Here is a 27,466-nt window from a genome sequence, read left to right on the forward strand (position 1 = left end):
AGGACGTGGGAGACTGTACTTCGCCAAGTAGAGATGAGATCAGCTGACTTCCACCGCCTGTACTGCGTCAAACATCGCAGAAAACTTTCTTTGGCGGCTGGTTGCACATCAGGGCACGTTCGGCTGCTGTATGATGCCGGCAAATGGAAATGCACTCGGAAACGCATCGTTCATTGTTCACCTCTGTCTCCGTGCGGGATGCGCAAGCCGTCGACGAGAAACATAATTCCACACACAAACTGACTGTGACTGCCCGCGAGGGTTCGCTAAGGTCGTGCCACACGTATACACGCGCATTATACGCGAACGATGCCTCTCATATATGCAAAATTATAGCGTTGTAGCCGATCGTAAAATCGTCCAGATAACGTTAAGTGCATATATAAAGCCGCGGAAGTCCACCCAGATCGTGTGGTGCGGTGCGTAGTGGTTACAGTGTCTGCTTGTCACGCGGTTGGCCTGGGTTCAAAATCCCCGTGTGGAGTGTGTGTGTGTTGATACATGGTTTGTGACTCTCTGTGCAGTGTTCTTGTGATGTGTAAATGCATATTCATGAGTTGAAAGGCTGAAGAAAAAAAAAGAAAAAAAAGAGGAAAACTGCACGATCACTACAACGTAGAAGAATTCTTTTTTTTCTAAAATTTGCGAAAGTACCGCATATTTCGACCGCATTTGAGCCGTATATAAGCCGGACAGATTTGACCTGAAATACCGCTTAACCACATCGAGGGTATGCGTTACTTTAAGCGGTCACTTTTAAACGGCCTTCTGGCAACGAGATGGCCGCGCATAGGGAAGAGCCGCATAAATTTAGGCCGCATAAGAAAGAGCCGCTTAGCCAGAGGCCGTATAAAGAAGGGCCGCATGAAAGAGCCGTATAAGTAGGCCGCTTAGAGAGCCATTTATAAGCGTCGAAAATTTGACCTACTTTCCGCCTTATATGCGTTGTTTTAAGCGGTCGTTTGCTAAGAGTGTATATTCTATGGTGCGAATGGCGCAACCCAGGAACTTGTGGACAGTAATTGTTAAATTTCTGGATCCGCTTTTTGGCTAGATATGGTCTTTCTAGACTTTACATATGGGTGTGTTATTTCTTTTGTTTAGCCGAAGCACGCCGACAACTACAACGAACTGAGTACCCAGCTTTACAGAAGATCATGGTTCGGTACTTTACTGAACAGAGAAAACGCTAGGTGAAGAATCCTTGCTCAGATGGTGGCGTGGTGGGGAAGGGGAATATTGAATTTCCTATACTGCTGTTTTAAAAACACCTGGCACGGGAAAAAAATGAGTCAAGTATCCTATGAGCCGGCCTAAGGTGGAGACACACGTGATCGCCGCATGTTTGGAGTACAAATGTATAGCACTTCTTCCCAACTGGTACGTGACTACCGGTGCAAACGTAGTCTGTTTTTTTCTTTCCTGTTAGAGATCCATCGTCTGTGGTAGTGTCTGAGTGCATTAGTTACATCGTGCCTGTGCTTTTCTGTTTGTACGTGCCATAAAAGCGATTTTTTTATAGTGAAAGCTTTTAATGTCTCATGCTTGCGGTGTCCGCCGGTGCCCGTCCTTACCCTAGCACGGTGCCAGCTGTGGCGTCTCAGCAATCACGTGATGGGACAGCGGCGCATAGCAACAGTTCCGCGTTGCTCCTTCCAACGCGCGTTGCGTAACTTTTGCGAAAGAGGCGGCGGCGTCCGGCGGCGGCGTCCAGCGGAGGCGTCCGTCAGCGACGCCGCTGGACACCGCCGCCGCTTCCAGTCGAGTTAAGGCTGTTTCACATGCCGCGATTGCAGCGAAGAAAATCGCTCGGTTCGCTCTATTCGCTCTGTTCGCAACCGCCGCTAATGGCGGTTTCGTTTCACATGGACCACGAATGGTCTGCGATTTTCGCTCTGCGACTGGCGCGGCGCGCAAAGTTTCTTGCTGCCGTTGTTCGGGGCAGACACGGCATAATTTTCGAATGTAATGTAACAATCTGTGTGTTATGATATTCTTAAATTTTCATCACCGGTAGCGAAGAGAACGCCTGTCTTGTCATTTAAAAACACTTTACAATCTAAATTCACTTGAAAATACGCAAGAACGGCCATAGTCAAAACAAACTCGTTGGCGCAATTTTCGACGGCTCGGCCGGGTCGGCACAATTTCGACAGGTCTCGACTAGAAAATCGCTCCGCCGCTGCGAACAGAGCGAAAAATTTCCAACATGTTGGTCGCTCGCCGCTGACCGCCGCGGCGAGAGCGATCGGCCTTTTTTTTCGCTGCGAGCGAATTCGCAGCCTGAAAATCGCTATGTTTTGTGTCATGTGAAACGGCCTTAAGTCGGATGGCTTCCGAGCGGCCCTGTGATGATTCCACAACACACTTTGGAATTTACAAAGTGTCCTTCAATTATTCGTTACTCGTTGCAGTTGAACTCACCTGAACTGTTGTTACTATAGTATGCAATAAACTTCCCTGTGTGTCTCTTTGTACCCGGACGGTTTTAACCTCACCCATAGAAGAGTACATCGTACTCTATCGAACATTTCTAAGAAAGCAGTGTAATACCCCTGTCACACGGGGAACTTAAGTGCACTTTGAGGGAGTGCACTTCGCCGCTAGTGCCATTCGCACGCTCTCACAGGGGAACGTTTAGTGACACTCGCTGCAAAGCGCACTTGCCGGCGAGTGCGTTCGCCAAACTCACTTCGCCGAGACGGAGTGTCTAGCCTCGACAGCAGTGGCTCGAAAATAAATAAGTTATTATCCGAAGCCGAGTTCATAGCATTTTAGAACTATCGTTTTCTTTATTAAGAATATTCTTATGCATTAAAACATACTATATTACACAAAACTACTTTGCTATTCTCGTTCTCGGGCAGTTTACAGCCCCGATCGCCAGGGGCATGCCCAGCTATGGTGGATATGAAACTTTCGCTATGCTCTTGCATTCGTGCAATGGGGACGTCAGGTTGAGGTTAAAGCTTATTCCTACCCATACGAGTATCTAAATGGGAGAAGAATAAACAAGAATAGAACGGCGACAAGAGGTATGAACATTATTAAGACAAGCTTCTATGAATTACAGATTTCGGTGGTGGTGGTGGCGGTGGCATTGTTCGCGAGAAACCCCGCGCCGGCGAATGTACAGAAATCCGAACGTAAAGAAATTCTGTAATCGAAGGTGTCCGGCTCACCTGCGTATATGTATGCGCCGTTCTCCAATAAATAGACGTTCTCTCGGTCGTGGACTCGTCAGCGATCAGCCATTTCTGATATGGAAATGGGATCTCATATCGAGGTGTGCTTTCTTTCATTTCCTTTCTTTCTGTCCCTCTTTCTTAATTTCTTTCTTGCCTTCTTTCTTCTTTTCTTCTTGTCTTGTTTTCTTTCTTTTCCTTTCTTTCTGTCTCTCTATCATTCTTTATTTCCTTTGATCCTGTCTTGCTTTCTTTCTTTTTCTTTCTTTCTTTCTTTCTTTCTTTCTTTCTTTCTTTCTTTCTTTTTCTTTTTTCTTTCTTTCTTTCTTTCTTTCTTTCTTTCTTGCGCATTGCGCAATGCTACCTCCCAACTGTTTCCTCCCTTCATCCCGAGAATAGGACCTTCATCCATGAAATGTAGCAACGTTAAAGGACATAAGACAGGAAGAAAGGAAAAGAAAGAAAGAAAGATAGAGAGACAGAAAGAAAGAAAGGGAACGAAAGAAAGAAAGGAAGGAAAAGAAAGAAAGAAAAGAAAAGAAAGAAGAAAAGAAAGGAGGGAAGAAGAAGAGGAAGGAAGAAGAAAGGAAGAAAGAAAGAAAAAAAAAAAGAAAGAAAGAAAGAAAAAGGAAAGAAAAAAGAAAGAAGTAAAAAGAAAGAAAGAAAAAGAAAGGGAGGAAGGAAAACAAAGAAAGAAAGAGAGAGAGACAGAAAGAAAGAAAGGGAACGAAAGAAAGAAAGGAAGGAAAAGAAAGAAAGGAAGGAAAAGAAAGAAAGAAAGGAAGTGAAAAGAAAGAAAGAAAGAAAGAAAGAAAGAAAGAAAGAAAGAAAGAAAGAAAGAAAGAAAGAAAGAAAGAAAGAAAGAAAGAAAAGTAGTACGTCAGGCACGCACACGCCAGGCTTCCCTTGCCCCCCATTCTCCGGATTGAGGAAGAAATCCAATTTATTAGGAGCTTGCTCGCGAAGCTTCTTATGCTCGCGCCTTGTCCATGCCCTGCGTGTCCTCCGGCGTATACGGCATCTACACTACTTCTCGTTGGTCCCGCCAGGAGCGCAGCTGTGCTCTCTCTGGTGATTTCAAGAATGCTTACTAGATGGCGCGCCGACGCTCAAGGCGGTACAAGGCGGCACACACCACGCTCGGCGCAAGCGCTAGTTAGGTGACTGCTCGAGGGCCACGCCTTTCCTTTGGCTCGCTTCCTTTCTCTTCGCCGGGAGCTCACTAAGTGAACACTCTTCGTTGCTGCTCCGCAGCATGAACGGCAGCAGTACGACGGGCTCGCAACGCAGCAGCAGCTCGGGAAGATCTCGCGTTGCCAATAACCAGCCAACACATGATGTCACGTTACGCTCTCCGATGCGTATCGTACGACTGCAAACGTCCTACCACCATGAGGGGCACCTGTATCGATGTTGCCTTCTCGAACTTTCCATTGTGTCTCATCATCGAAGATCCCATGGCAACATACTTTACTGATCATAAAGCAATCATCTTTAAAGAAAAACGAGTCCCCAAGCTCATCGAGGGACGCCCTTCTTAAACTTGGTTAAACAACATCTCTTGTGTATATATAATGTTTATAGCTCATCCAAATGTATACAGTGGATCCAACCGTAATTTAATAAACATTGTGTATGTAATGCGCATATAACAACGCTGTCATGTCTATATATGATTGTAGAGGAATGTGTACGGAGCATTCGCGGGTTACCCGATCATCTCCGAGCAAGCTCCTCTAACATCATTCACTTCGTGGACATGGCGGTGATTTTTTTTTTCATCCTTGTGCACTTTTTTATGCCCTACTTTGCATTAATATCAATATGCTACCAAGTGCAAAACATAAACATGAGCAAGAGAATTTCGCTAAATGAACTTAGAAATGCAATTAGTTCTTATATAATAGCTATCCTACCAGTGCGTCATACGTGTTTCCATGCTAGAAGTTCTTTTTGCTCGTGCAAGAAGTTCTTTCTGGGAAATAAAAATGACGTGAAAATGATTCGATTTTTTTCTATTCTAAAGAGCAGTAATTAGAAGTATGTCTTGTAATTATTTTTGTTTGCAGGCTTCAGTGGGACACTATAATAAGTAAAGTTAGTACTACAACTATGCAAAATCGTAGTACTCGTACAAGTGTGGACAATTTTCAAAGGATAAAATAGTCCGAGCTTGGGGGCTATGAATGGGCGAGTTTTAGTCATATTGCTGAAGATATGTTTTTGCTTCAAATAACAACAATACGTTTCCGTCACTAGGGCCTCAAGATAAGATAATTGCTGACTAGTAATAGGTACAAGGTAAAAAACAAGGTGTTTTCTTTAGACAATGCAGACATTTTTTTTTATGCTTTGACATTCAGGTACCAGTAGTCGCGCACGAACTCTACGTCGAGGCGAACATACTCTGGAGTACCTAAAGTTTTATTAAAATGAATAATTAGCAAAAACTTGTAGATGACTTTTCACTCATTATCTTGAGGCAATTCTCTTTCTGGGAAAGTTGTAGGACGTGAGAAAATATGGCATTCCCATCGTTTTAGAAAATAATACAAAAAACAGTCGTAATTTGAGGTATTAATAATCGAAATTCAACGCTCCGATCAAGATGATATCGACACTGAGTGCTCCGGGTGCCTAGGCAACGCTGTTGCTATGTTATGTGAGGCCGGAACACCACGAGACGAACTTTGAGAAAAGCCATGTCGCCGCATAATCTAGTCAGGAAAAAAGGCAAGCCCTATCAAGTACACAAGTGTACCGCATATATATTTTTTTTTTGCGTTTAGCGTGTAGTGTTTATTCGTTTCGTTCACAAAGGAGTACTGACACGATCTTGAGGCATTGAAAAAGGGACATTTTTCGTTTCCTTTGTATGCAGTGTTAACGCTCTCCACACACGGGAGTCGGACAAGACCTATAACGTATTTTACGTTGATTTTAAAGTTTTCGTCGCGGAGCACCTGCAAGCGAGCCGCACCGCAATGGGCATTATCCTGATGAGACAACACAGTTCCACTGAGCTTGCGAACTATGCATCCTGCATGCAGCCTAAATTGCAGAAATCACTGTCGGTGTCGCTGGGCGAGAATTCACTCATCGTTGGTTACGTGCACCGCGAGAAGATGACAGACCTGCCGCTGGTAGGTGGCGAGTTGCTGTTTCCCCGGGACGTCACACTACGACATGCCTCTGAGAAGCCGCTGCCTCGATATCGAAACGGAAAATGTTTTTAACACGAAAGTGTTTGATGCCGGGGTCTACCAAGTACATTCGTTACGGATATGACATTGTAAAATGGACGCCAACGGTTGAGAAAGAAAAAAACAGAGAAAAAAATCACAGCATATCCACGGGGGAATGATGAAGAGCTTGGGCGAAGCTCCTGAAGCAATCATGGTTACACCGCGAAATCTTCAGTGGTTTCGCCCAGCAGTAATCAAATCGATAGCCCAGTACATCATCAAAGACGTGACAAACACTATATATATATATATATATATATTCACAGCATATCCACATATATATCCACATCCTCATATAATTATATATATACAGGGTGTTTCAAGGAATGTGTCCAACCTTCTCAAAAAACAGGAAAATGCGATATTTGATTGCTGCCTTCAGAATTGATTTTTCTGTAGTGACAGAGATTTTAAGATTGTTAAGGAAATTATTTGGGACTGTAATTAAAAAGTTAAATTAATTAACTTTTTAATTAGTGGAGTTAGGTGGTTGTGTCAAATAGGATAATTGAAGTTCTTCATGCCAGAAACCAAACCAAACTTTGAGATTTCGAAAAAGTAGTATCTAGTAATAATTACGAGGTAATGAAGTTCAACCAAATTCAATGGCGAACCCTAAACAGAAACATGGAAGAACGCAACTGCCATATTCTTCTGAGACGTTCAAAATGAGTGAATGACTTTTTCTGTAGCGCTAGGCATCTTAAGATGTTTGGAGACATGGCTTGAGACAGTAATTAAGAAAGTTAAATTAATTAACTTTTCAATTAGTGGAGTTAGCTGACTATGTTCAATTGGGGAATTGAAGTTCTTCGTGCCAGAAACCAATCCCAACATTGAGATTTCGAAAAAGCGGCCTCTAGTAATACTTACGAAGTAATGAAATTCAACCGAATTCGATGGCTTTCGCTGTTGAAAGCCGTTGCATTTCGTTGAATTTCACCACGCCACAACAATTACTAGAGGACGCTTTTTCGAAATCTCAAAGCTCGGATGGGTTCCTCGCATGAAGAACTTCAATTCTCCCATTTGACACAATCACCTAATTCCACGAATTAAAAAGTTAATTAATGTAACTTTCTTAATTACTGTCCTAAATGATGTCCTTAACTACCTTAGATTCCTGCCGCTACAGATAAAGCAATTCTGAAAGCCCCGAGGAAATATCGCATTTCCCTGATTTTTTGAGAAGGTTGGACACATTTCTTGAAACACCCTGTATAAATATATATATTATATATATATATATATATGCCATCTAGTGGCGATTCACACAAGCGCACTATTGCACACGTTTCTATTGGACCAACGCCATCTAGGAAATGAGACGAGAAATGGTGATGACGACACAGATTGTGTACGGAGCCATCTAGAATATCATCACTCAACTGCAGTTTGTATGTACTTCTATGAGACAGCGCCATCTATCATACTGTTCGGGAGATACTGCCGGTTACGCCTTACGCCAGAGGCGTGATAAGGTTAGACTCATCCTTCACTTACTCGCGCTAAACACACAGGGACTAGAAGAGACTTACGAGGACAGGCGCGATCTAACAACTGATTGTTGTTGCTGATGTTGTTGCTGATGTCAGAACGTTAAGGCGTGTGATCATGTGATGCTATGTGCGCTTGTCATATTTTTTATCCTGATCGAGCAGAAAAATGGCCTGGGAAATATGTGTGTATTCTGAAAAATAAACCAGTTGTTAGATCGCGCCAGTTCCTCGTAAGTCTCTTCTAGTCCCTGTGTGTTTAGCGCGAGTAAGTGAAGGATGAATTTGTTCCAACTAGGCCGAATTGCAGTTTTGCTTCAGTATATTTCTAGTTCTCCCGGCCCTCTTTCTCTGTGTCCTAATTTTGACTTGACTAATCCAGTTGTTTTAGTGCCGTTTATAGCTTTCTGTGAATGCCGATCACGCGTGCTGAGCTGGTTCCTAAAAATTGGACAGTGTCCAGTAGATGTTTTGCCACTGGTTGGATGGTTACCCCCATCTGATGGACATGGGCGAAGAATCAGCAAGACTATGCGATCGGAGAGCCGGAGACAGGTGAGGCATTTCAAGGATTGCCTAAAAGTGGCTTGTGCGTCTGCTTCGGATTGCCGTCTCAATGTGGAAGCCTTTCGTGATTGGTGTAGACAGACGAACATTGTGACTGAGGCCCTATGGAACAATGTCCGCCGCAACTTACCCAAGAAGAAAAAAGAGCCGCCAAATGGAAGTCTTCTACTACTAGGGGGCGCAACTGTGGATGAACGCCGACAAAGTATCCTGACGTTGGGACCAAAGCTCTGCGTTGAGCCAAGGCTTGACATTGTCGATAGGTTATCTCTCACAAGGGACGTTGCCCGTCATGTACCAGAGAAGGAAAAGGACAGATGTGTGGTGGAATGTGTGGACGTCGTGGCCCAAGCGCCGGTAAGCCGCAACTCTATGCCTAGCATTGTACAAACTGCGAAGTACTTGGGTGACAAGGAGCTGAGGGTTGTTCAAGCTGACAAAGAAGGGGTGCTGGTTGTGCTACCAGAGGCCTTGTATGTAGAAAAAGCTTTGGCGGCGATGCACAAGTGCTTTAAAGAATGTGGTGCCAATGTGGAAAGCGTGAAGAAGGCTGTTGAGAAGTTAAGAAAGTGTAACCTAGAAAAACTTGCCTGCAGTGTTAAGAATTCAAAAGGTATGAAATTGGCTGTATTTTTTACCGCGAAAACCCATAAGCAGGATATTCCGTTTAGGCCGATAGTGTCGGAGAAAGGTGCTTGGCATTGCCTTGTTGCAGGGCATTTGCAAAAAATGTTGAATTCTTTGGAAGTGAAAGATCCATTTTTGCTGAGTAATTCAGATGGCCTAGCAGATTTTTTGGCAGCTGACAGTAAAAGCTGGGGCATCAGCATAGATGTTCAGGATTTGTATTACTCCGTGCCGCATGCGCCGTTGATGAACTGTGTAAAAGATTGCATAACAGAAGATAATGATGAAGTGACATTTCGCAACACGTGCGTGATGCCCATTGAGTCTTTCCTAGAGTTGTTGCACTTTTATTTTGGTAAACACCCACGTGGGTTTCCGCGAAAAAAACGTACATTCAGGCAAGAGGTGTATGCATTGGGTACAAGGTTGCCCCGGTCCTAAGCAACATATTCATGGGTAGTATAGACAGGGATCTGGCAAGGTGCCTAGATGGTTTTGTGTACAAGGTCTACAGATATGTAGATGACTACTTAGTCCTAGGCTGCAAAGTTCGCGAGGATGATTTCAGAAGAACTGTATTAGAGGCCTTTAATTCTCCCGGCAAGGGATTAACTTTCAACTCAGAGGAACCGGTTCATAATAAGCTTCAATATCTGGATCTAAAGCTAGAATTTTTGTCTGACCACGTGTGTTGGGCGTTTTCGCCGAGGGTTGGCAAGCCGCTTTTGCAGTATGCTTCAAATCATTCAAAGAGAGTTAAGAATGGAATAGTCACGAATTGTTTTCGGTCAGCATTGTCAAAAATCTTGTTCTCACAGAGCTCATGACGCGTTTCATGAACAGGTTGCTCGACTGCAGGATGCAGGATACTCGGTGTCGGTGCTGCAAGCTAATGGCAGCAGACTCTTAAGAAAGCTAAAACAGAAAAACGAGCCGTCGTCGGAAAAGGGAAGGCAGGCTGTTTCTAGCTCCCACGTAGTACACTGTAAGAAAAAAAAAAAAGCCGAGATGGGAGTAAATGGACTTGTCCTCTAGCGCACGCCCCGATGGGGGTTTTATATACTCCATCCAGGGGAGTAAAAAATTTACCCCCCTTAAGGACGGAGGTTTTGGATGGACTGAGGGGAGTATTTGTTTACATCCATAGGGGAGCTTTTCCAGGTAAGTATGGGAGTAAATTTTTATAACCATCGAAAAAAAAAATGCTTTTCGCTGTCGCACCATGCACCAGAGAATCTTTAATTAAATTAGCATCGAAACACGCAAACTCGATCACACGTACACAAACATGCACACAACATTCGCAAAGTAATACAACACTCAAACTGACAACCGCTCGCCACCCGCGCTTCACAACCAATCTTTGGTCAACGAGTATATATAGGCACCACATCTTGACCTCCAATGTAGCTCGGATGGGACACCCCTTTTCCGCGTAATTATGCACCAAATATTCATGGCGTACGTGTGTATTTGCGGTGGGCTTATAGATACTACTGAGGTACACCCGTCTTTTACTATAAACCCGCCTAACATTCAACGCCTTTTTAATTAGCGAATTTTGTTTATAAGCTGGCACTCTGTCGCATGGGATGTATCCGCCTTAGCAGTACAGTGCGTGAGTCCGTAAAATGCACCTAATCACTAATCGTACACGAACCACGAGCGGCCGTGCACGAACGCTTCAGCGGCACACATTCAGCAACACCGGCGAAGAACTGCGCCGCCCCGCCGGCATATCGCGTTGTTGCCGACGGCGTCGCTAGGCCTCTCGCAGGAGTACGGCATGGCTATACGACGAACGGCAGCTCGCGATCACAAAATGCTTGCTGCTGTGCAGTTTTCGTCGCCGTTATTTTACACACACAATAAAGAAACAGGTGTCCGCTATCCACGTTAAGCTACGGAGCGATGCACTTACAACGAACGAGACGGCTCGTAGTCGCGGTTCCTGTTGCTCGCAGTGCAGCGGCGGCCGCATGTTGGTTCAATCTATCTCGTATCGGCGCTCGCCTTCTCGCTATACGTTTGACAACCGTGGTTGCATGGCACAAAGAGACAATTTAAACTTACTCATTCCAGCAGCTTTTATTTTCTGTGAAACATATTCTTTGCTTCACCAGTGGCCGGTGCGAGCTCGTATAGAACTCGCCATGGCGACCGGTGTGGCTGTGCGAGTTCGCTACGCGCCGCCGGCTTGGTACCGACGACGTAGCGAAGCCTTACCGCTTAGAAGTTGCAGCCGGTGAAACATCGGTTCGGTGACACTCCGAGAAGCAAGCGTTGCCGGTGGTCGGGGCGAGCGCGTCGCCGGCGCAGCTCTCACACCGGCCGCCGGCTGGCTTGATGCCGACGACGTAGCGAAGCCTACTTCTTACTGCTTCGAAGTTTTAGCCGGTGAAACTCCAGAAACAACCCGCTGACGATCGCAACAGCTTACTTTTGTTACCGATGAAATTATTCTTCCCAGTTCTTCGTAACTCGGCACGTTGAAGCGAGGTATCCGTGGCGTGTCGGAGGCTTGCACTCGTGTGCATGGGCATTGCCGCTTGACGGGAGAATAAACACGGGACAGCCAACTCGATGTGTTCGCGATCGGCCGCTGGCGCGAGTTGAACTTGTCTCTGACCAGAACGGTTCAGTGGAGAAAATAGTCCTACACGTCTACACAAACCAACCGGCCGTTGCAAATCCTCGCTGCAAATCGTCGCTGCAAACAGATGCCCGTACACACACGCACATTCACACACGCACACACATCACGACCAAAAATGGTTTCTAAAACTCCCATAGGGAGTTTCTAACCACGTGACACGCACGTCACGACCAAAAATACTTTTTAAACCTCCCATAGGGAGTTTCTAACCACGTGATCTAAAACTCCGTGGGGAGTTTAACAAGGTCATGTCGTTCATAAACTCCCTCATTAAGCAAGGGGCGTTTTACGACGACATGTGCCGACTTCACCCCGCTACCACGGAGTAAATGATTGGGGCATGGAGGTTTTAGGGGCTCATATGCTGGAAAAGCTCCCATCTCGGCTAATTTTCGTTTACAGTGTAGTGATTCCGTATGTGCACGGGCTATCTCATAGAATAAAAAAGATAGCAGAAAAGTACGATGTTAAGGCGGTGTTCTCGGCCAAGAACAAGATCGGAGGTGTATGTGCCTTGGTGAATCAAAAATGTGAAAGACGGAACAGTGCACAAGCAATTTGTAGTATTAAACACACGCACCAGTTTGTTGACTGTGCGATCAATGTAGTATACAACATTCCGTTGTCATGTGGTCATGTGTACTTAGGGCAGACTGGTAGGTGTATTAAAACCAGAGTAAGAAAACACATGTCCAGTATGAAAGGTCGCCCTAGCACACATTTAGCGCTGCATTGTAGCGAGTGTGCATGCGCACCTTGGTTCCAAGGTACCGCTATTGTATACAGGCATCGAAATAAAACTTGCAGGGAGATAGCGGACGCCTATCACATTGAAAGGCACAAAGATAAGTGTGTTAGCCACCCCTCGGTTTCTCTGATTGAAAAAGAGCTGTTGCTGATGGCAGAACGTTAAGGCGTGTGATCGTGTGATGCTATGTGCGCTTGTAATATTTTTTAACCTGATCGAGCAGAACAGTGGGCTGGTAAATATGTGTGTATTCTAAAAAATAAATCAGTTCTTAGATCGCGCCTGTCCTCGTAAGTCTCTTCTAGTCCCTGTGTGTTTAGCGCGAGTAAGTGAAGGATGAATTTGTTCCAACTAGGCCGAATTGCACTTTTGCTAAAGGTTAGACTAAGAGGAGCTTCGCCCCTAAAAGATCGCCGCTGGGAATCGAACCCACGACGTTGCGGCCGCGACAGGAAGCACCCGACACTAAACCATCTACGCTACCTTGGCAGAGGCTGGACACTTCACAAACGCGCTTTATATCTCTTACACATTCTCTCTCGCACGGTGTCCTCTGTTGGCGGTGTAGGTAGGCGGGGCGGAGCAGGGCGGTGCCGCCATCTGTGAGAAGTGAAAAGAAGTAATGCGTCACGATCTACACCTACTAGCGCTTACTCCGAGATTGCGAGTGATATCGGAGGTCATGGTTAAAGCGTCTCGATACCAGCGAGGGACACTGGCCGCGCTGGCGTCGCACGCAGTTACGTTCTTTGCCTTCCCCTTCGTGTTAGCGTGCGTCGGATCATCGGAGAAGTGCAGCTTCCACATGCACGAATGGGATTTCTCCCCCGCTGTCTACTTCAATTGCAAGAACACCGACTAACAAAACTGCTGCAATACGTGCTGCAGAAAGGACACGATTTTGACGGGAGAATATCGTGCCTTGGTGGAACGAGACAGGCGCCAGCGGGACCCACGCGTTTGCGGCTCAAACTACGAACCTCTACGTACTAGGCGTCAACATGGGTGCATCCACGCCAAACGGTGCTGTAGCTGCGAAACACGAATAGACATGGTACAAGCTCTCATATATCACTACACAATAAGCACTAATTCTGTGAAGACACGTTTCACTTTCGCGTTATACCGATTCCTATGACGGAGGGATCAGCCATGTTTGTTTTAATGTAGGGATATTCCCAGGCACCACATTTGTCTTTTTAGGGTTCTCGACACCAATGTATTTGTTTAGGGCAATAATCCGAAAATATTTAAAATTCGTGCCTGAACTCCTTTAAACTCTAAATAAGCGCAACGAACTCTTACGCTTGTCTGAGAGAAGCGCCGCTGTGGCTGCCTCCTAGCTTTACACTGTATAGGCGGAAAAAACATGGTTGATCCCTCCGTCATAGGAATCGGAATAACACGAAAGTAAAGCGTGCCCTTACAGAAGTAACTGAATGCTTACTCTGCATTGATATAAGAAAGTTTGCACAATGTATATTGATGTCTGGCAGCTAATGGCGCCATTTAACGTGTATGCACCCACTTTGGTGATTGGTGGTACATCTCCATCCCGCTGACTAACGTCCCTACTAAATGATTAAACAAACCCTTGTGGTACCTATAGTAGTTAGCGGTGAAAGCGTAAGCAGAGAACTAGGTGTGATAGCCAAAAGAGCATCACATATTGGATGCAGAAATTGGTCGCCATCCCGCAGCATGTTAAAATGTGATTGAACACCACGGCCGGACTAGAGAGAAACGCAAAGCGCGTCGTGCCGCCCCGGTAGCCCAGCCGCGATTTTTCTCGGGGCGAGCGCGTGAGCATGGAACGCGGTGTTACAGCCAGGTGAGGCAGGCGCGCGTCGCAGAGCTATTTTTCCTTTGTATTAGCGTGATGCTGAGCGAGGCCGACGCTTTTACGACGCTTGGACAAAGGTCGCCACCTCGCCGTGTGTTAAGGCATTGACAAAATTGAACTTCTATTGAAAACGCGCCGACGGACGCGTAACGCGTTACAGGTGATAGTCGCGGAGGCCACAGCAATGACGAATTACTTTCTTTACCTTACCACTCCCAGAGGTCAACATCACCTAGCCGACCAGGAGAGTGGTAGATATAAAAGGCGCGTTGGTAAAGCCTCCAGAGTCTGTGACCGTGGCGCAGTGGATAGCGTGCTCGGCATCTGCTGTTGCGGACCGAGCGGTCGTGGGTTCGATACCGGTTGACGGTACCTTTTTTTCTTAGCCATCTGATCGTGTATATTTTTTCGACGTCATTTCCGTGACGGAAATACGTCACTGAAGTCTTGGTGGACCCCGGCATAAAACACTTTCGTGTTAAAACTTTGAGGACGGTTGAGATTCGGCTTCAAGAGTGGAACGCAATAGCGTAATCGGGCCCCGTGCGCATCGCCTTCTTAATTAGCCTTCTTCACGACGCCCCTGTGCATGCGCTCTCACCTATCGGAAAAGTCGCGAAACGTCTCATCATGTCGGAGGCTTTGGTTCTGGCAATACCGGTTGTCACGGCCCCTACCAAACCCCTACCAAAATGTCATAGGGCACCACAGGAAAATGCAAGAGGCGAATCGCTAGACTGGCTTCGGTTCTCGGCGCATGCCTCAACTCTGTCGTAAGGAATCGAACGAGTGTGCGCGTAACATTGCCCGTTTCAAGGTATCCTAGAATGCCTACTGCAAGTACAGTTGTTAAGGGCCCACCAGGCCGTAATTATTCATATTGCGAATCAGCGAAGAGCCCACTACGCGTTCGTAAGGCAACACGCGAAGCTACGAAATGGTCCACCTTGTTGATGACTTCGCTGATGATGATGATTGAGTGTGCCTGAGCGCTTTGTAATGGGTACGCCTTTAAAACACCCACTCGTTGCGCAATGCACATGTTTTGACGCCTGGCGCGATTCCACACTTCTGTCACGCAATATTACATACGTTAAGCAGACCCCTTCTGCTACATGACACACATATAGCGTTTTTAAAGACGACAGTCTTTCTTGGGGAACTTAAACGCAGAAATTTCGGTCTGTCTTTCTGTTTGTCGGCACATCACTCGATTCAGCCACATGGCCAAAGTTGAACCACTTGCCCAATTCCAGCCATCTTGAACGGCTTATTAGGTTCATACTTGTGTACATTGTTGATCAAAAACCAAACGTTATGCATATCTGAGGCGCAACATCACTAGGTAAGTATTAGGTGGTGTGTTTCTTTAAAAGAAAATGCATACTTACGTAATTCTAAAGACCCCAGTTTCTTAAGCTGCGCTGAAAATGCGACTGCGCTGAAACTTGCCTTCCTCCGTGCCCTCTGCACGAGCTCATGGTTGTGTTTCGGTTTCGGTTCAGTATTGCACTGTACGAATGCCATGGGGCGCCGCTCTGGCATTCCTGTTTTACCCAGGCGACGTGTAAATAAAAGAGTGTGTGGAGAGTACTTGTTGAGTGCAGACGTTTCTTCTGCTTCTGCGCTTTGCGCCAAACCGCGTGTTCGGGCTGGCTGGCGTCCCCGCCGGTCGCGTTGGTCACGGCCGGTCTTCGCCTTCCGCTGCGCCGGGACTACCAGCCCGCAAAACAAAACTCATGTTTGCCGACGTATTGCCAGATGGCGTCCATATCTCACGCAGCGCCTCTTCTATCGTCTTTAGACGACATTTGCAGCGAAGCACGCAGATACGCGGCCAATTTTCTATTGCGATAGCAATTATATGGACAGTCTCGGCTGGTTTTTGCCGTCGCCGCCGTCAGGCACCGCATATATATAAGTATGTATATATATATATATATATATATATATATATATATATATATATATATAAGTCGAAAGAAAAATAATTCAGAAAAATGCTTCCGAAGCGCGGTATCGAACCAGCAACCTCTCGCTCCGCAGCGCGTGGCACTAACCACTACGCCACAAAGCGCAGATCCTTCAGGTGGCTAACGGAGAGCGTTATATACACACCGTTTACCGCTGGCAGGACTCTGAGAAATTAACGGGTGTAATTAAAAGTCGTCGGCCAGCTTGCTCGCTTCTTCTAATATTTGCGCAGGTGGAACCTTGCTTCCGCTGTTTGCTCTCACGGTAGTTGCGCTTCTGCAGCGTAGCAGCGCGTCCATCACGGGCCGCTTTTCTTGCTATCGCATTCATTGCTTCGCCCTTGCGGCAAGACTGTGACTATTTTTCATGGCTCTTGTTTTTTATTGCAGTAATGCTTTAGTGTCCACCTTATACCAGTGGCAATTAGGATGTGTCGTAAACATGGAAATGTGTTAGGAGTTGCCGATGTTCTAGACTTCGAAGCTGCCTCTGTTGGCGTTTCAGAAACCAAAGGCTGAAGATCAAAAACACTTTTTTTTATTGCTGAAAGCTATCCTATTAACTTGCTCATTAAAGTGACATCTGTGGCGTCTACGCTCGGAGGACTATGGTTAAGAGACAATTATATATCTCTGTGCGGCGTCGGCCAGAAGCTCGCACTAGTTTGTACTCCGTCTGCTTGGGAGGGAGTTCCTGACCCTGTTCACGCTACGTCGGGGCGGGAGTTCCGTAGATTGGGAACTCTATCTGGGTAGCAGAGAGTTCGCGGTCTGTTTTACTCTGCCTTCAAGGAAATAGTAACTTCCGCGGCTAACTCTCCACTACTCCCCCACGGCGTTAAAGAACTCTGGCGAGAGTGTACAGTCGCTCTACTATTGCAGTACTCCCTCTACATCTGTGAGTGTAGTTTGCACTATAGGTGCAATGCTAGAGGGACAACGGAGCTTAGAAGCACCTATGTAGTCCTGGTTTTCGCTGTTTTCCTAAGTTTTCCAAGTTTTTTCTTTCTTCTTATATTTGTTTTCTTCTCTCTTCTCCCAGTTTTTTGTTTGTCTTTTTTTCTCTGTTTATTTCTATTCAATTATTTCTCTCTGTCTCCATTTCTTTCTCTTTCTTGCTCTTGTCCTCTTTCATCCCTTTCTTTCTCTCTCTCACTCTCCCTTTCTCCTTTACTTCCTACTTATTTTTATTCTTTTCTCTCTCTATCGCTCACTCTCTTTCTTTCTCTCTCACATCTCTTTCCCACCCGCTTGCTACATAATACTATACAAGGCTATACTGTGCACGGCTCGCGTGCCTAGATGTGGTTGGGATGTGGTTAGTGGTTAGGACTGTCGCCTTGAGATCGAGGGTTCGCAGGTTCGAATTCCGCCTCGTGAAGAATTTGTTTCGCCAAGAATTTATCTCTTTCTCTTGCTATCTCTTTCTTTATTTCTCTCTATCTCTGACTCGTTCTCTCACATATCAGGGTTATTAAAAGCCACGCCGGAGAAATCGGCGCGCGTGTTCTGGGAGTCAAGCAGAAGAGGACAAAGATGAAGAAGAGGATGCAGAATGCGCCTGCCGGTTCACGATGATGATAATTTCTGCTTCGCTGTTAAAACAGCTTCGCTGTTAAAAGCTAATTGACCAGTGTTGTCAATCAATCATTTGAATACCACTTTAGCTGCGACAAAGTATTTCCGCCTCGGCGCAGAATTCATTTGCGAAGACTACAGGCAGTGTTGCCAGGTGTGGCTACTTTGCGCCAATTTGGCTGCTTTTTAAGGCCACCGGTGGCAGAAAAAACGCTTTGGTTACTTGGCTATTTCTTGGCCACTTTCTCGTTTCCTCGATTTTAACAAAATTATGAATATCCTGTGATGTCGCAGCCGCTGCCGTTCGACAATGCAGTGTCAAACAAGGCGGCCAAGGAGTGTGCCCAGTTCCCGAAATTTATTTTGGCACTTGCATTACACAAAAGACAAGACTATTGGATAGGTGGCCGGGATTCTGGGAAAACTGTTGCATGCGGCCTCATTTTGCAGGCCACCTATACTGCCAAACGCGTCTTTAACCCGTAATTGGATGTGAACAGGACAATCAAAAGCGCTCGGTATCCTGGGCACTGGCACTCATTGACAATAACATTGGAAATCGGACTAACATCTTATATCATTTCTTAATATTAGGTGCGGAATGCGACTCAGGAATGTAAACTGCGCGCACTTCGGCATCACGCAAAAAATGGTTGCAAAAATGGCTACAATTCACACTTCTTATCCCCCAACTGTCATTTTGAGCACGCCCATGCCCTACTAATTCTATTGTCGCTACATGGTTGTTAATTCTACTCCTTTTGTGAAAGGTCGCGCAAAACGCGTTAAGAGCGTCCTTTTTGCAACTGACTAATAAACTATGTCGTTCTCCACTAAATGGCCGCTAAAGTCAGCAAATTATGCTTGAAGCACGGAAATTCAGATCGGGAAAAGTTCAGGCGGTATTTTTGTTTTCGCAAAACGGTTCTGCATTTATTCACTTAAATAAAAACCTACTGTCGTTTTTACACACGAGTGAGCTTACGGCTACTTTTGCAGCCCTTAGCTAAAGTTGGTTAATTTTCGGCAATTTTGTTTGTCATTTCGACCAGGCATCGCTGTCGAGAGGTGCCAAAAGGGAACATTTTGTATAGCTTCCAGTTATAAAGTAGTGGTAATCATTGGTACGGTTTGTAGACGCTGTCTTCTCAATGTGCGCAGATTCTTGTTCTCTTCTACATCAGGGATGCATTCGAGAGAGGCACTATGGCACTGGACGACCTCACAGTGGAAAGTGGAGAGTGCCCACCTGGTAAGCGACATAAGATATTTTTCGAATTTTTAAAGTCACGCTGCTTTTTGAGAGACAGCGCATTTTGCGTACTTGCGTACAATGGATTGGCGTTTCGCGAATTGCTAGAGGCAAAAGCGTAACATCTGCGCTGCAGTTTATGGTTGAGTGGTAGGCATTTTTGTGGAATCATTCGAGATAAATACAACATATTTCAAGTGTTATGATGTAAAGTTGTAGTTCGTTATGCGAAATAAGCCCATCTGTTAAGAGTGAGAGGATGAGAAAAAAATTACACCATCTCCCGTTAAGATAAGCATGTGTGGATGTGAAGCAGCGGGGAGATGGTTCGCTTGTGCGGGAGATGGTGTAATTTTTTTTAGGAGCTGGCTCGCCAGGTTCTTAAGCTGGGGCGATGTCCCGCGCCGTAATCTGCATTCATCCATTCAAAGCATCGTGAAACGCGAAAAGGAACGCTACGCGTGTCGTGTCTTTCCTCTAGCCTGGCCGTCAATTCTCACAGGGCGAGCGGGGAATGCGGTCGACAGGCGAGCGAGAGGGGGGGGGAGGCGTAGTAGAGGAGGGAGAGGGGACGCTGATACTGGCGGCGGCGTTGACGCTGGCGCTCATCGCGGTGTTGCGCAGGAGAGAATGAGGCGCGCGAGAGGGGGAGGGGACGCGCATGAGCAGTGGGGATGTGGACGCCGCGGGAGAGATGGACAAAGCCGCCGCCTTATGCTGCTTCGCATCTAAAGCTTGAGGACGCTTCAGTTCGCCTTCGAGAGTAGAACGCAAGGCCCCGTTTCCATCGCTTTCTCATTCGTTTGCCAGGTTTCTGTTCTAGATGTACAGCTCAACAGCACCGCGAGAAAAGGAATGTCTGCGCGCGCAGCATAGGCCGTTTCAAAGTTTCCTAGAATGCACTCCTACTGCATGGGCAGTTTCGAAGTGCCAGCTATACACCATAATTCATCATATTGCGAATCAGCGAATCAACAATCGAATACCCGCCACGCGTCTAATGCAATGGCGCACCTGCGCACTTTTCTGATGATGTTGCTGCCGCTGATGATGATTAATTATATATGAGCGCTTTGCAATGGTCTGGTCTTTAAACCACCCATTCGTTACGCAATGGTCATGGTGTGACGCCTGGTGAAGTTCAAATCTTGTGCCACGCAATACTACATGTGTTAGCGGGACTCTTCGCGCTTCATGACGCCTGTATAAGATGTTTTCCCCTGAGTACTTTCAAGCACTGGCGTGGCTCCGTGGTGAAAAACCTGGCTGTCATGCAAAAGCAAAAGACCTCCGTTCGATTCTCATGCGGCCCCGAGATACTTATTATTTACTTATTATCTATCTCAATTTTTTGTTCACGGACAACGCCGATTTTTCGGTCACAAGCATCGACACCGACGCCGGAATTTCTGCGAGACGGGCTCTCTAACGCTTTCGCGTTAAAGCTGTTAAGTGCACTCATAATAAAGAAGTGTCGCGTACGCGAGTCGGAGTTCAGACCTATTAGCACTTAAGTTTGCAGACCACTTACCTAATTTTGTACTTGGGGTAAGTGTCGGGGCACGCCATTGGACAGATTTCAAATCGAGCCAGAACTGAAGCTAAAGTAGCCATGTCATTTAAGTTTAGCGCATACTTTTTTAGCCAAATAGAACATGAGCACTATTATCAGTAGTGTTTCTATTTTAAGAGCGGAGCTCTTTAAGCTTTTCGTTGCGCCGGGTAGTGTAGACAGTAATCATCATCGTCATGAACCGGTACGCGCCTGCTTCGTCCTCTTGAACTTATGCTTCGCTGCCACAACGCGTGCGTCAATTTGTCTGGCGTGGAATGTAACAAACTATGGCGGGCGAGTCTTTTACGTGGCTAAAAATCACGTAACATCACATAACAACTAGTCAAGCCACTAAAAATCTCAGTTACGTGGGCATAACCACGTAACAACACGTAATAACTAGTCATGTGACTAAAAATTCTAGTCATATGACTAAAAAACGCGTAACATCTAGTCATGTGACTAAAAATTCTAGTCATATGACTAAAAAACGCGTAACATCTAGTCATGTGACAAAAATCACATAACATCACGTAATAACAAGTCACGTGACTAAAATCACGTGACATAACGTATTAAACAGTCACGTGACTAAAAATCACGTAACATCACGTAATTACTAGTCAAGCGACCAAAACGTCTAGTCGCGTGACTAAAAATCACGTAGCATCGCGTAACGTTTATTCATGTGGCTAAAATCACGTAACATCGCGTAATAAATAGTCACGTGACTAAAAATCACGTAATATCATGTAACTGGTCGCACGGCAAGAATCGCGCAACATCACCTAACTGCTCCCGTGAGTAAAAATCACGTAACATTTAGTCACGGGACTAAAATGAAGCAACATTGCGTAATAGCTAGTCGACATATGACATGTTCCCGCCATAAACGACATAACAGCTTGTCACGTGAGAGAGAGAGAGAGAGAACAACTTTATTGTGGTCCGTTACAGACGTGGGGAAGAGCATCCCCCGCGCCCACCCGGCTATTCCCACGTGGGGACCGACAGGTCTAGCCTGTGGGCCCTGTCGCGGGCGTATCGGACGGCCAGGATTTGGTCTTGCGGCTTCGGGCTGTGCAGCATGGCTTCCCATCTGGGCTTGCTATAGGTTGGGCCTAGCGACCCGCACTCCAAGAGCATGTGAGCTAGGGTAGCGACCTCCTGACCACATGCGGTGCAGGAGGCGTCAGGGTACTTATGCGGGTAGATTTCGTTAAGGTGTGCGAGTGAAGGATACGAGTGTGTCTGCAATAATCGTAACGAGACCGCCTGAGCTCTATTGAGTTTGGGGTGAGGAGGTGGAAACTCTCTTCTGGCCATGTAATAATATTTGGTGACCTCGTTGTACGTGCTTGGAGAATCTTTGTGTGCCCCGTCGAAGTCGGTTGTCGAGTCGTCGCCCGTAAGGTGAGCGGTGCGGTCAGTTAACGCGCGCGCCGCTTCGTGGGCGGACTCGTTGGGGTTGACGGCAACTCCCTCGATCGAGCCGACGTGTGCGGGGAACCAGTAAATGGTGCAGGTGTGAAACACGCTATTGCCACGGAGATTAAGAATACGGGCCGCTTGCTTAGCGATGCGACCTCTTTGAAATGCCTTGATGGCGGTTTTCGAGTCACTGTACACCTCCCCGCATCGATCGTCGATCAGGGCGAGGGCTATGGCGACTTGTTCTGCAATTTCTGGTTTCGAGGTTATGACAGTGGCGCAGTTGGTTACCGATCCGAGTGGATCTACGACTGCGACTGCGTATTTCTTGCCGTCCTTGTGCGCGGCCGCGTCGACGAAGCGTGCGGGTGCGCCGTTCTTGCCCAGTTGTTTCAGTAGGGACTTGGCCCTCGACGTTCTTCGCCCTTCGTTGTGGACAGGATGGATGTTGCGTGGGATCGGGGCGACCGTGATTTCTTCCAGCGCCGCTTTCGGTATTCTTGCAGAGTCGTCGCCGGAATCGCTGGTGGGGTTTAATCCTAATTCGGCGAGGATTCTTCGGCCGGTCGTTGTGCCAGATAGTCTTGCCAGTTGCGATCGTTCTTGAGCTTCGGCGATCTCGGCCGCCGAGTTGTGCACTCCGAGCTTGAGGAGGTTTTCAGTCCTGGTTCGGATCGGTAGACCTAGAGCCTTCTTGACCGTTTTCTTTACGATGGCGTCGAGTTTGGTCCACTCCGACTTTAGCCAGTTGTGCATTGACACCGCATAGGACAGGTGGCAAAGAGCGAAAGCGTTTACTAACCTCAGCAGATTGTCTTCTTTAAGTCCTCGATGCCTGCCGGAGATTCTCTTGATCAAACGAAAAGCATTGTCAGTCTTGGCGGCAATTTTTTTTAAGGCGGTGCCGTTGCCGCCACCGGATTCGATGAAGAAGCCGAGGATTCTGATGTTGTTGACCCTCGGAATTTCGGCTCCGTCGCTCGTGTGAAGGCGAATGTCGCTTTCTTCCACCGGCTTCCAACCCTTGGGTCTCGCTCCTCGCTCTTTCCTGTATAGCAGCAGTTCTGATTTTGTGGGCGAGCACCTCAGACCCGTCGGCCGGAGGTACAATTCTATCGTGTCGATGGCTTCTTGTAGGGCGTCTTGTACTTTGCCTTCGCTGCCGCTGGCGCACCAGATTGTGACGTCATCGGCGTATATGGTGTGCTTGATGCTGTCGATGTTGGCGAGTTTCTTGGAGAGGCCGATCATGCACAGATTGAAGAGTACTGGGGAGATGACGGCGCCTTGAGGCGTACCTCGGTGTCCCAATGTGACCTCTTCCGTGTGCAGGTCTCCGATGCGTAGTTTTGCTTTTCGCCCCGACAGGAAGGACCTGACGTAGTCGTAGAATCTGCGTCCCAACCCGAGACTTTCGATCGTCGCTAAGATGAATTCGTGCTTGACGTTGTCGAAAGCTTTTTCTAGGTCCAGACCGAGGATGGCCTTGGTGTCCCTGGAATATCCGTCCAGAATTTCATGCTTGATGAGTTTCATCGCATCTTGCGTTGAGAGGCCGGCTCTGAAGCCGACCATGTTGTATGTGTAAACATTGTTGTCTTCGAGGTAGTCGTTTAGCCTGTTCAGGATCGCGTGTTCTGCCACTTTTCCCACGCACGACGTGAGGGCGATCGGTCGCAAGTTGTCGATGCTGGGAGCTTTGCCGGGTTTCGGAATAAGCACCGTGTTGGCAGTCTTCCATTCTTCCGGCACGTGGCCCCTGCTCCACGCTTCGTTGACAAAGTCGGTGAGCCGTTCGATAGATGTGTCGTCGAGATTTCTTAGGGTTCTGTTTGAGATCCCGTCCGGCCCCGGTGCTGATTTTCGGTTGAGTGCTTGGACGACGCGTCTGATATCGGCTACCGTGAAAGCTTCGTCCATTTCGGGTAGCGGTGAGCCTCCGTACTCGGGGAAGACCACCCTATCCCCTTCTTCTTCGATTGGCATATACTTGGATACCAGTTGGTCAATGACTTCTTCCACCGGTTGGTTTCTGCATGCTTCGTGAAGCGCTCGGGCTAGGTTATGATTTTGATTAGATCTCGATCCTTTCTCGTCCAGGAGGTGTTTAATGAAGTTCCACGCTTTCCCGTTTCGGAGTTGGCCGTCAATCGATTCGCACAGCTCGTCCCATTGTTGTTTGCAAAGGATGTCGCAGTGCGCCTCGATTTTTTTGTTTAGGGTGGATATCCTTTTACGGAGTCTCCGGTTGTGTCTTTGCTCCTGCCAGCGTCGAGCGATAGATTCTTTGGCCTCCAACAGGTGCGCCAATCTGCTATCCATCTTTTCGATGTTGAGGTCTGTCTTGACTATCTTGGTGGCCGTCTCGATGTCCCGACGAATGCTCTTGCACCAGCCTTGAAGGTCATCGGGTACGTCTTCGTCTGTTCGCTTCCTGCGTATACTTCGAAACAAGTCCCAGTCGATGACCGTGAATTCTCGACTTCTGCTGCGCTCGACCGTGACTCGCGTTTCCAGGATGTAGTGATCGCTGCCAAAATCCATGGCGGTGTTGGTCCATGCGACTTCTTCGATGTTTTTGATGAAGGTGAGGTCAGGTGTCGTGTCCCTAGCCGCCGAGTTGCCCGTACGGGTGGGAAAAGCTTTGTCGGTGATCAAGGTCATGTCCAGCTCATTGGCATCGAGCCAGAGGTCCCGGCCTTTTCTCGTCTCGTACACGTAACCCCATATGCCGTGTGGAGCGTTAAAGTCTCCGGCTACGACCAGGGGTCGGGGACCGGCAGTCCTGGAGGCCTTCTCTAAGAGTCCTTTGAACTGTTGTTTTCGGTGTCGGGGGTTGCTGTACAGATTCAACACAAAGATGCTGTTTCTGCGTTGATTCTTGCGTGGCGCTTCTAGCAAGATTTCGACCATTGCGTATTCAATGCCGTCGCCCCTGATCTTCAGATCGTGGGAGACGTGCGTTAGCTTTTTGTCGATTAGTGTGCATACGCCCCTGCCTGCGGTCGAGCCAGTTACGGCGCTGAAACCCGATAAGGAGGCTGCGCTGACCATTGTTTCTGTAACGCGATGACTTTTGGTTTGGCCGAAGCCGTCCTGAGGTATTGTTGCAGGGGGGCCCTTTTGCCAGCATATCCCCTGCAATTCCACTGCCAAATGCGAAAGACTTCTTTATCGTTGGCCATCTTGAGTTCTATTTTCTTCTCCACCGCGGGAGGTCAAAGCTGAGCGAAGTAACTGCCCACCCCTCGATGAGGTCACCGATCTTGCTATGATGGAAGGGACGTTCACTCTCGCTGCGCTTGCGGGTACGTCGCCCGTTACGAATACGGGTAGTTCTTCGTAACGCTGCTCGAGTGCGCTGATGCGATTGTTTATTGCTTTGAGTCCTTCTTTTGGGTCACCAAGTGCCACCTGAATTTGCTGAACGCTGGCCGTGAGGCTGGCTACGCTGTCTGCAATCGTCTTGACGCTATCGGCAAGAGTGCCTAACGTTTGCTTCATTTCTTCTATTTGGGATTCCGTGTTTTTGAGTTTGCTTTCTACAGCTCCGCGAAAAACCATGTAACAGCTAGTTACGTCACAAAAATCACAAGATCACATAACAGGTAGTCACGTGACATGTCTGCCCAAGACTAGCCACACTCAGTACTACTAGCTAAAACTTATCATCTCTACCAAAAGCTTAGCATTACTAATAAAACATAGCTAGGTCGAACACTAGCTCCTCTGATGGTTCCAGCCTTGCGCCCTAGTAGAAACTGCGCACTTTTTTCAAGAATAATAATTATTTTGAATAATCAAGACCATAAAACAAAGAGCACAATTATTTCCGTATTGTGTCGTCTTGAAGCCACAGGTATTTAAAATAATAAAGAATAATAGGTTCAGTGCACCCGCACATTAGAGTTTTTGCCGGAGTGACATTGGAACGTTCTAACCGACGGCGCAGTAGAAACCCTGGAACAGAAAACATTCAAGCAGTTTTAGCTTGAAGCAACTGACTGCAATTGATTAGTAAAGCTACTGTTATACCACCACAGCTTCAAGTGGTGAAATGAAGTTGAAGATAAACATTGCAGCTTGATTTTGTTGCCGATCTATATTTTAAAGAGCGAAGCTCTTAAAGCTTCTAAAGCAGACGGCGGACGTGTGCGTCTGCAAAAAATTACACCATCTCCCACTAAAGGGAACCATGTGTAGATGCGAAGCAGCGGGGAGTCAGTGTCAGCGCTGACGTTGACACTGGTGCTGGCGCTTGCGCTTTTGCTGGCGCTAACTCTGACACTGGCGGCAGCGTTGACGCTGGCGCTCATCGCGGCGTTAGAGTGTACTAGAATGTTTTGAGTGGCGCGACCGGTCGCCTCGGAGAGGGCCACAGCGCGTGGAATGGTGGCGGTGGCGCTGCAATCGACGGCACTTGAACGCGTCTCTGCCTCCTTGCCGCGCTCGCTTGCAGCCGGCTGCGCAGAGCGGAGTCGGCGCGCGCAAAAATTTCGCAAATTTTCGCGCTGTGTGAAACAGGTCGTTCCTGTGGTGGAAATAGGCGCACACTCAGACGGATCCGGCTTGTATGGAAGGATTGTGTCGATTGTGTGCGACGGGTGCCTGCCGTACAATAAGAAAAAGGGCGAGAAACCAGTAGTGCTCTGAGGGGCGGTATTATAGGCGTAGGTGACGAAAGGCAGAATGGCATCCCAATTTGTGTGATCGGCGGCGACGTACATCGAGAGCATGTCGACGAGCGTGCGGTTAAAGCGTTCGGTGAGGCCATTCGTCTGCGGGTGGTAAGCAGTAGTTTTCCGGTGAACAACGTTGCACTCTTTGAGAATGGCTTCGACGTCTTCGGACAAGAAGACACGACCTCGATCGCTGAGCAGCTCCTGGGGTGGACCGTGGCGCAGCATGAATCGGTGCAGCAGGAAGGAGGCAACATCGCGCGCTGTAGCCGCTGGGAAAGCGGCAGTTCGGCGTATCGCGTAAGGTGGTCAACAGCGAGGATGGCCCAGCGGTTACCAGCCGACGTTAGAAGAAGTGGTCCATACAAATCGATGCCAAGGCGCCCAAACGGCCGGTCAGGGCAAGGTAGAGGTTGCAGACCTGCCGGCGACAGGTGCGTTGAAGTTTTGCGGCGCTGACAATCGATGCAGGAGCGAACGAACGTCTGCACGTAGTGGTACATCCCTCGCCAAAAGTACCGTTGGCGAATGCGGTGGTAGGTTTTCGATACCCCAGAGTGTGCACACTGCGGATCAGAGTGGAAAGACTCGCATATGTCCGAACGCAGACTGCGGGGTATTACGAGTAGCC

The 27,466-nt window shown here is 47.4% G+C and overlaps 1 protein-coding gene across 1 annotated transcript in view; it reads left to right on the plus strand.

The window, feature by feature from the left end:
* Window positions 1-6,169: 6,169 nt before the first annotated feature.
* The window catches only part of LOC119381970 (apical endosomal glycoprotein), a 29,762-nt gene continuing 8,465 nt past the window's right edge, over window positions 6,170-27,466 (plus strand). Inside the window, exons 1-2 of the mRNA XM_037649718.2 lie at window positions 6,170-6,328; window positions 19,080-19,170. Of these exons, the coding sequence (XP_037505646.2) occupies window positions 6,170-6,328; window positions 19,080-19,170 (250 nt within the window). The remainder of the gene's footprint in view (window positions 6,329-19,079; window positions 19,171-27,466) is intronic.

This window comes from Rhipicephalus sanguineus, chromosome 2, assembly GCF_013339695.2.
Source record: "Rhipicephalus sanguineus isolate Rsan-2018 chromosome 2, BIME_Rsan_1.4, whole genome shotgun sequence".
Classification (NCBI taxonomy): Eukaryota; Metazoa; Arthropoda; class Arachnida; order Ixodida; family Ixodidae; genus Rhipicephalus; species Rhipicephalus sanguineus.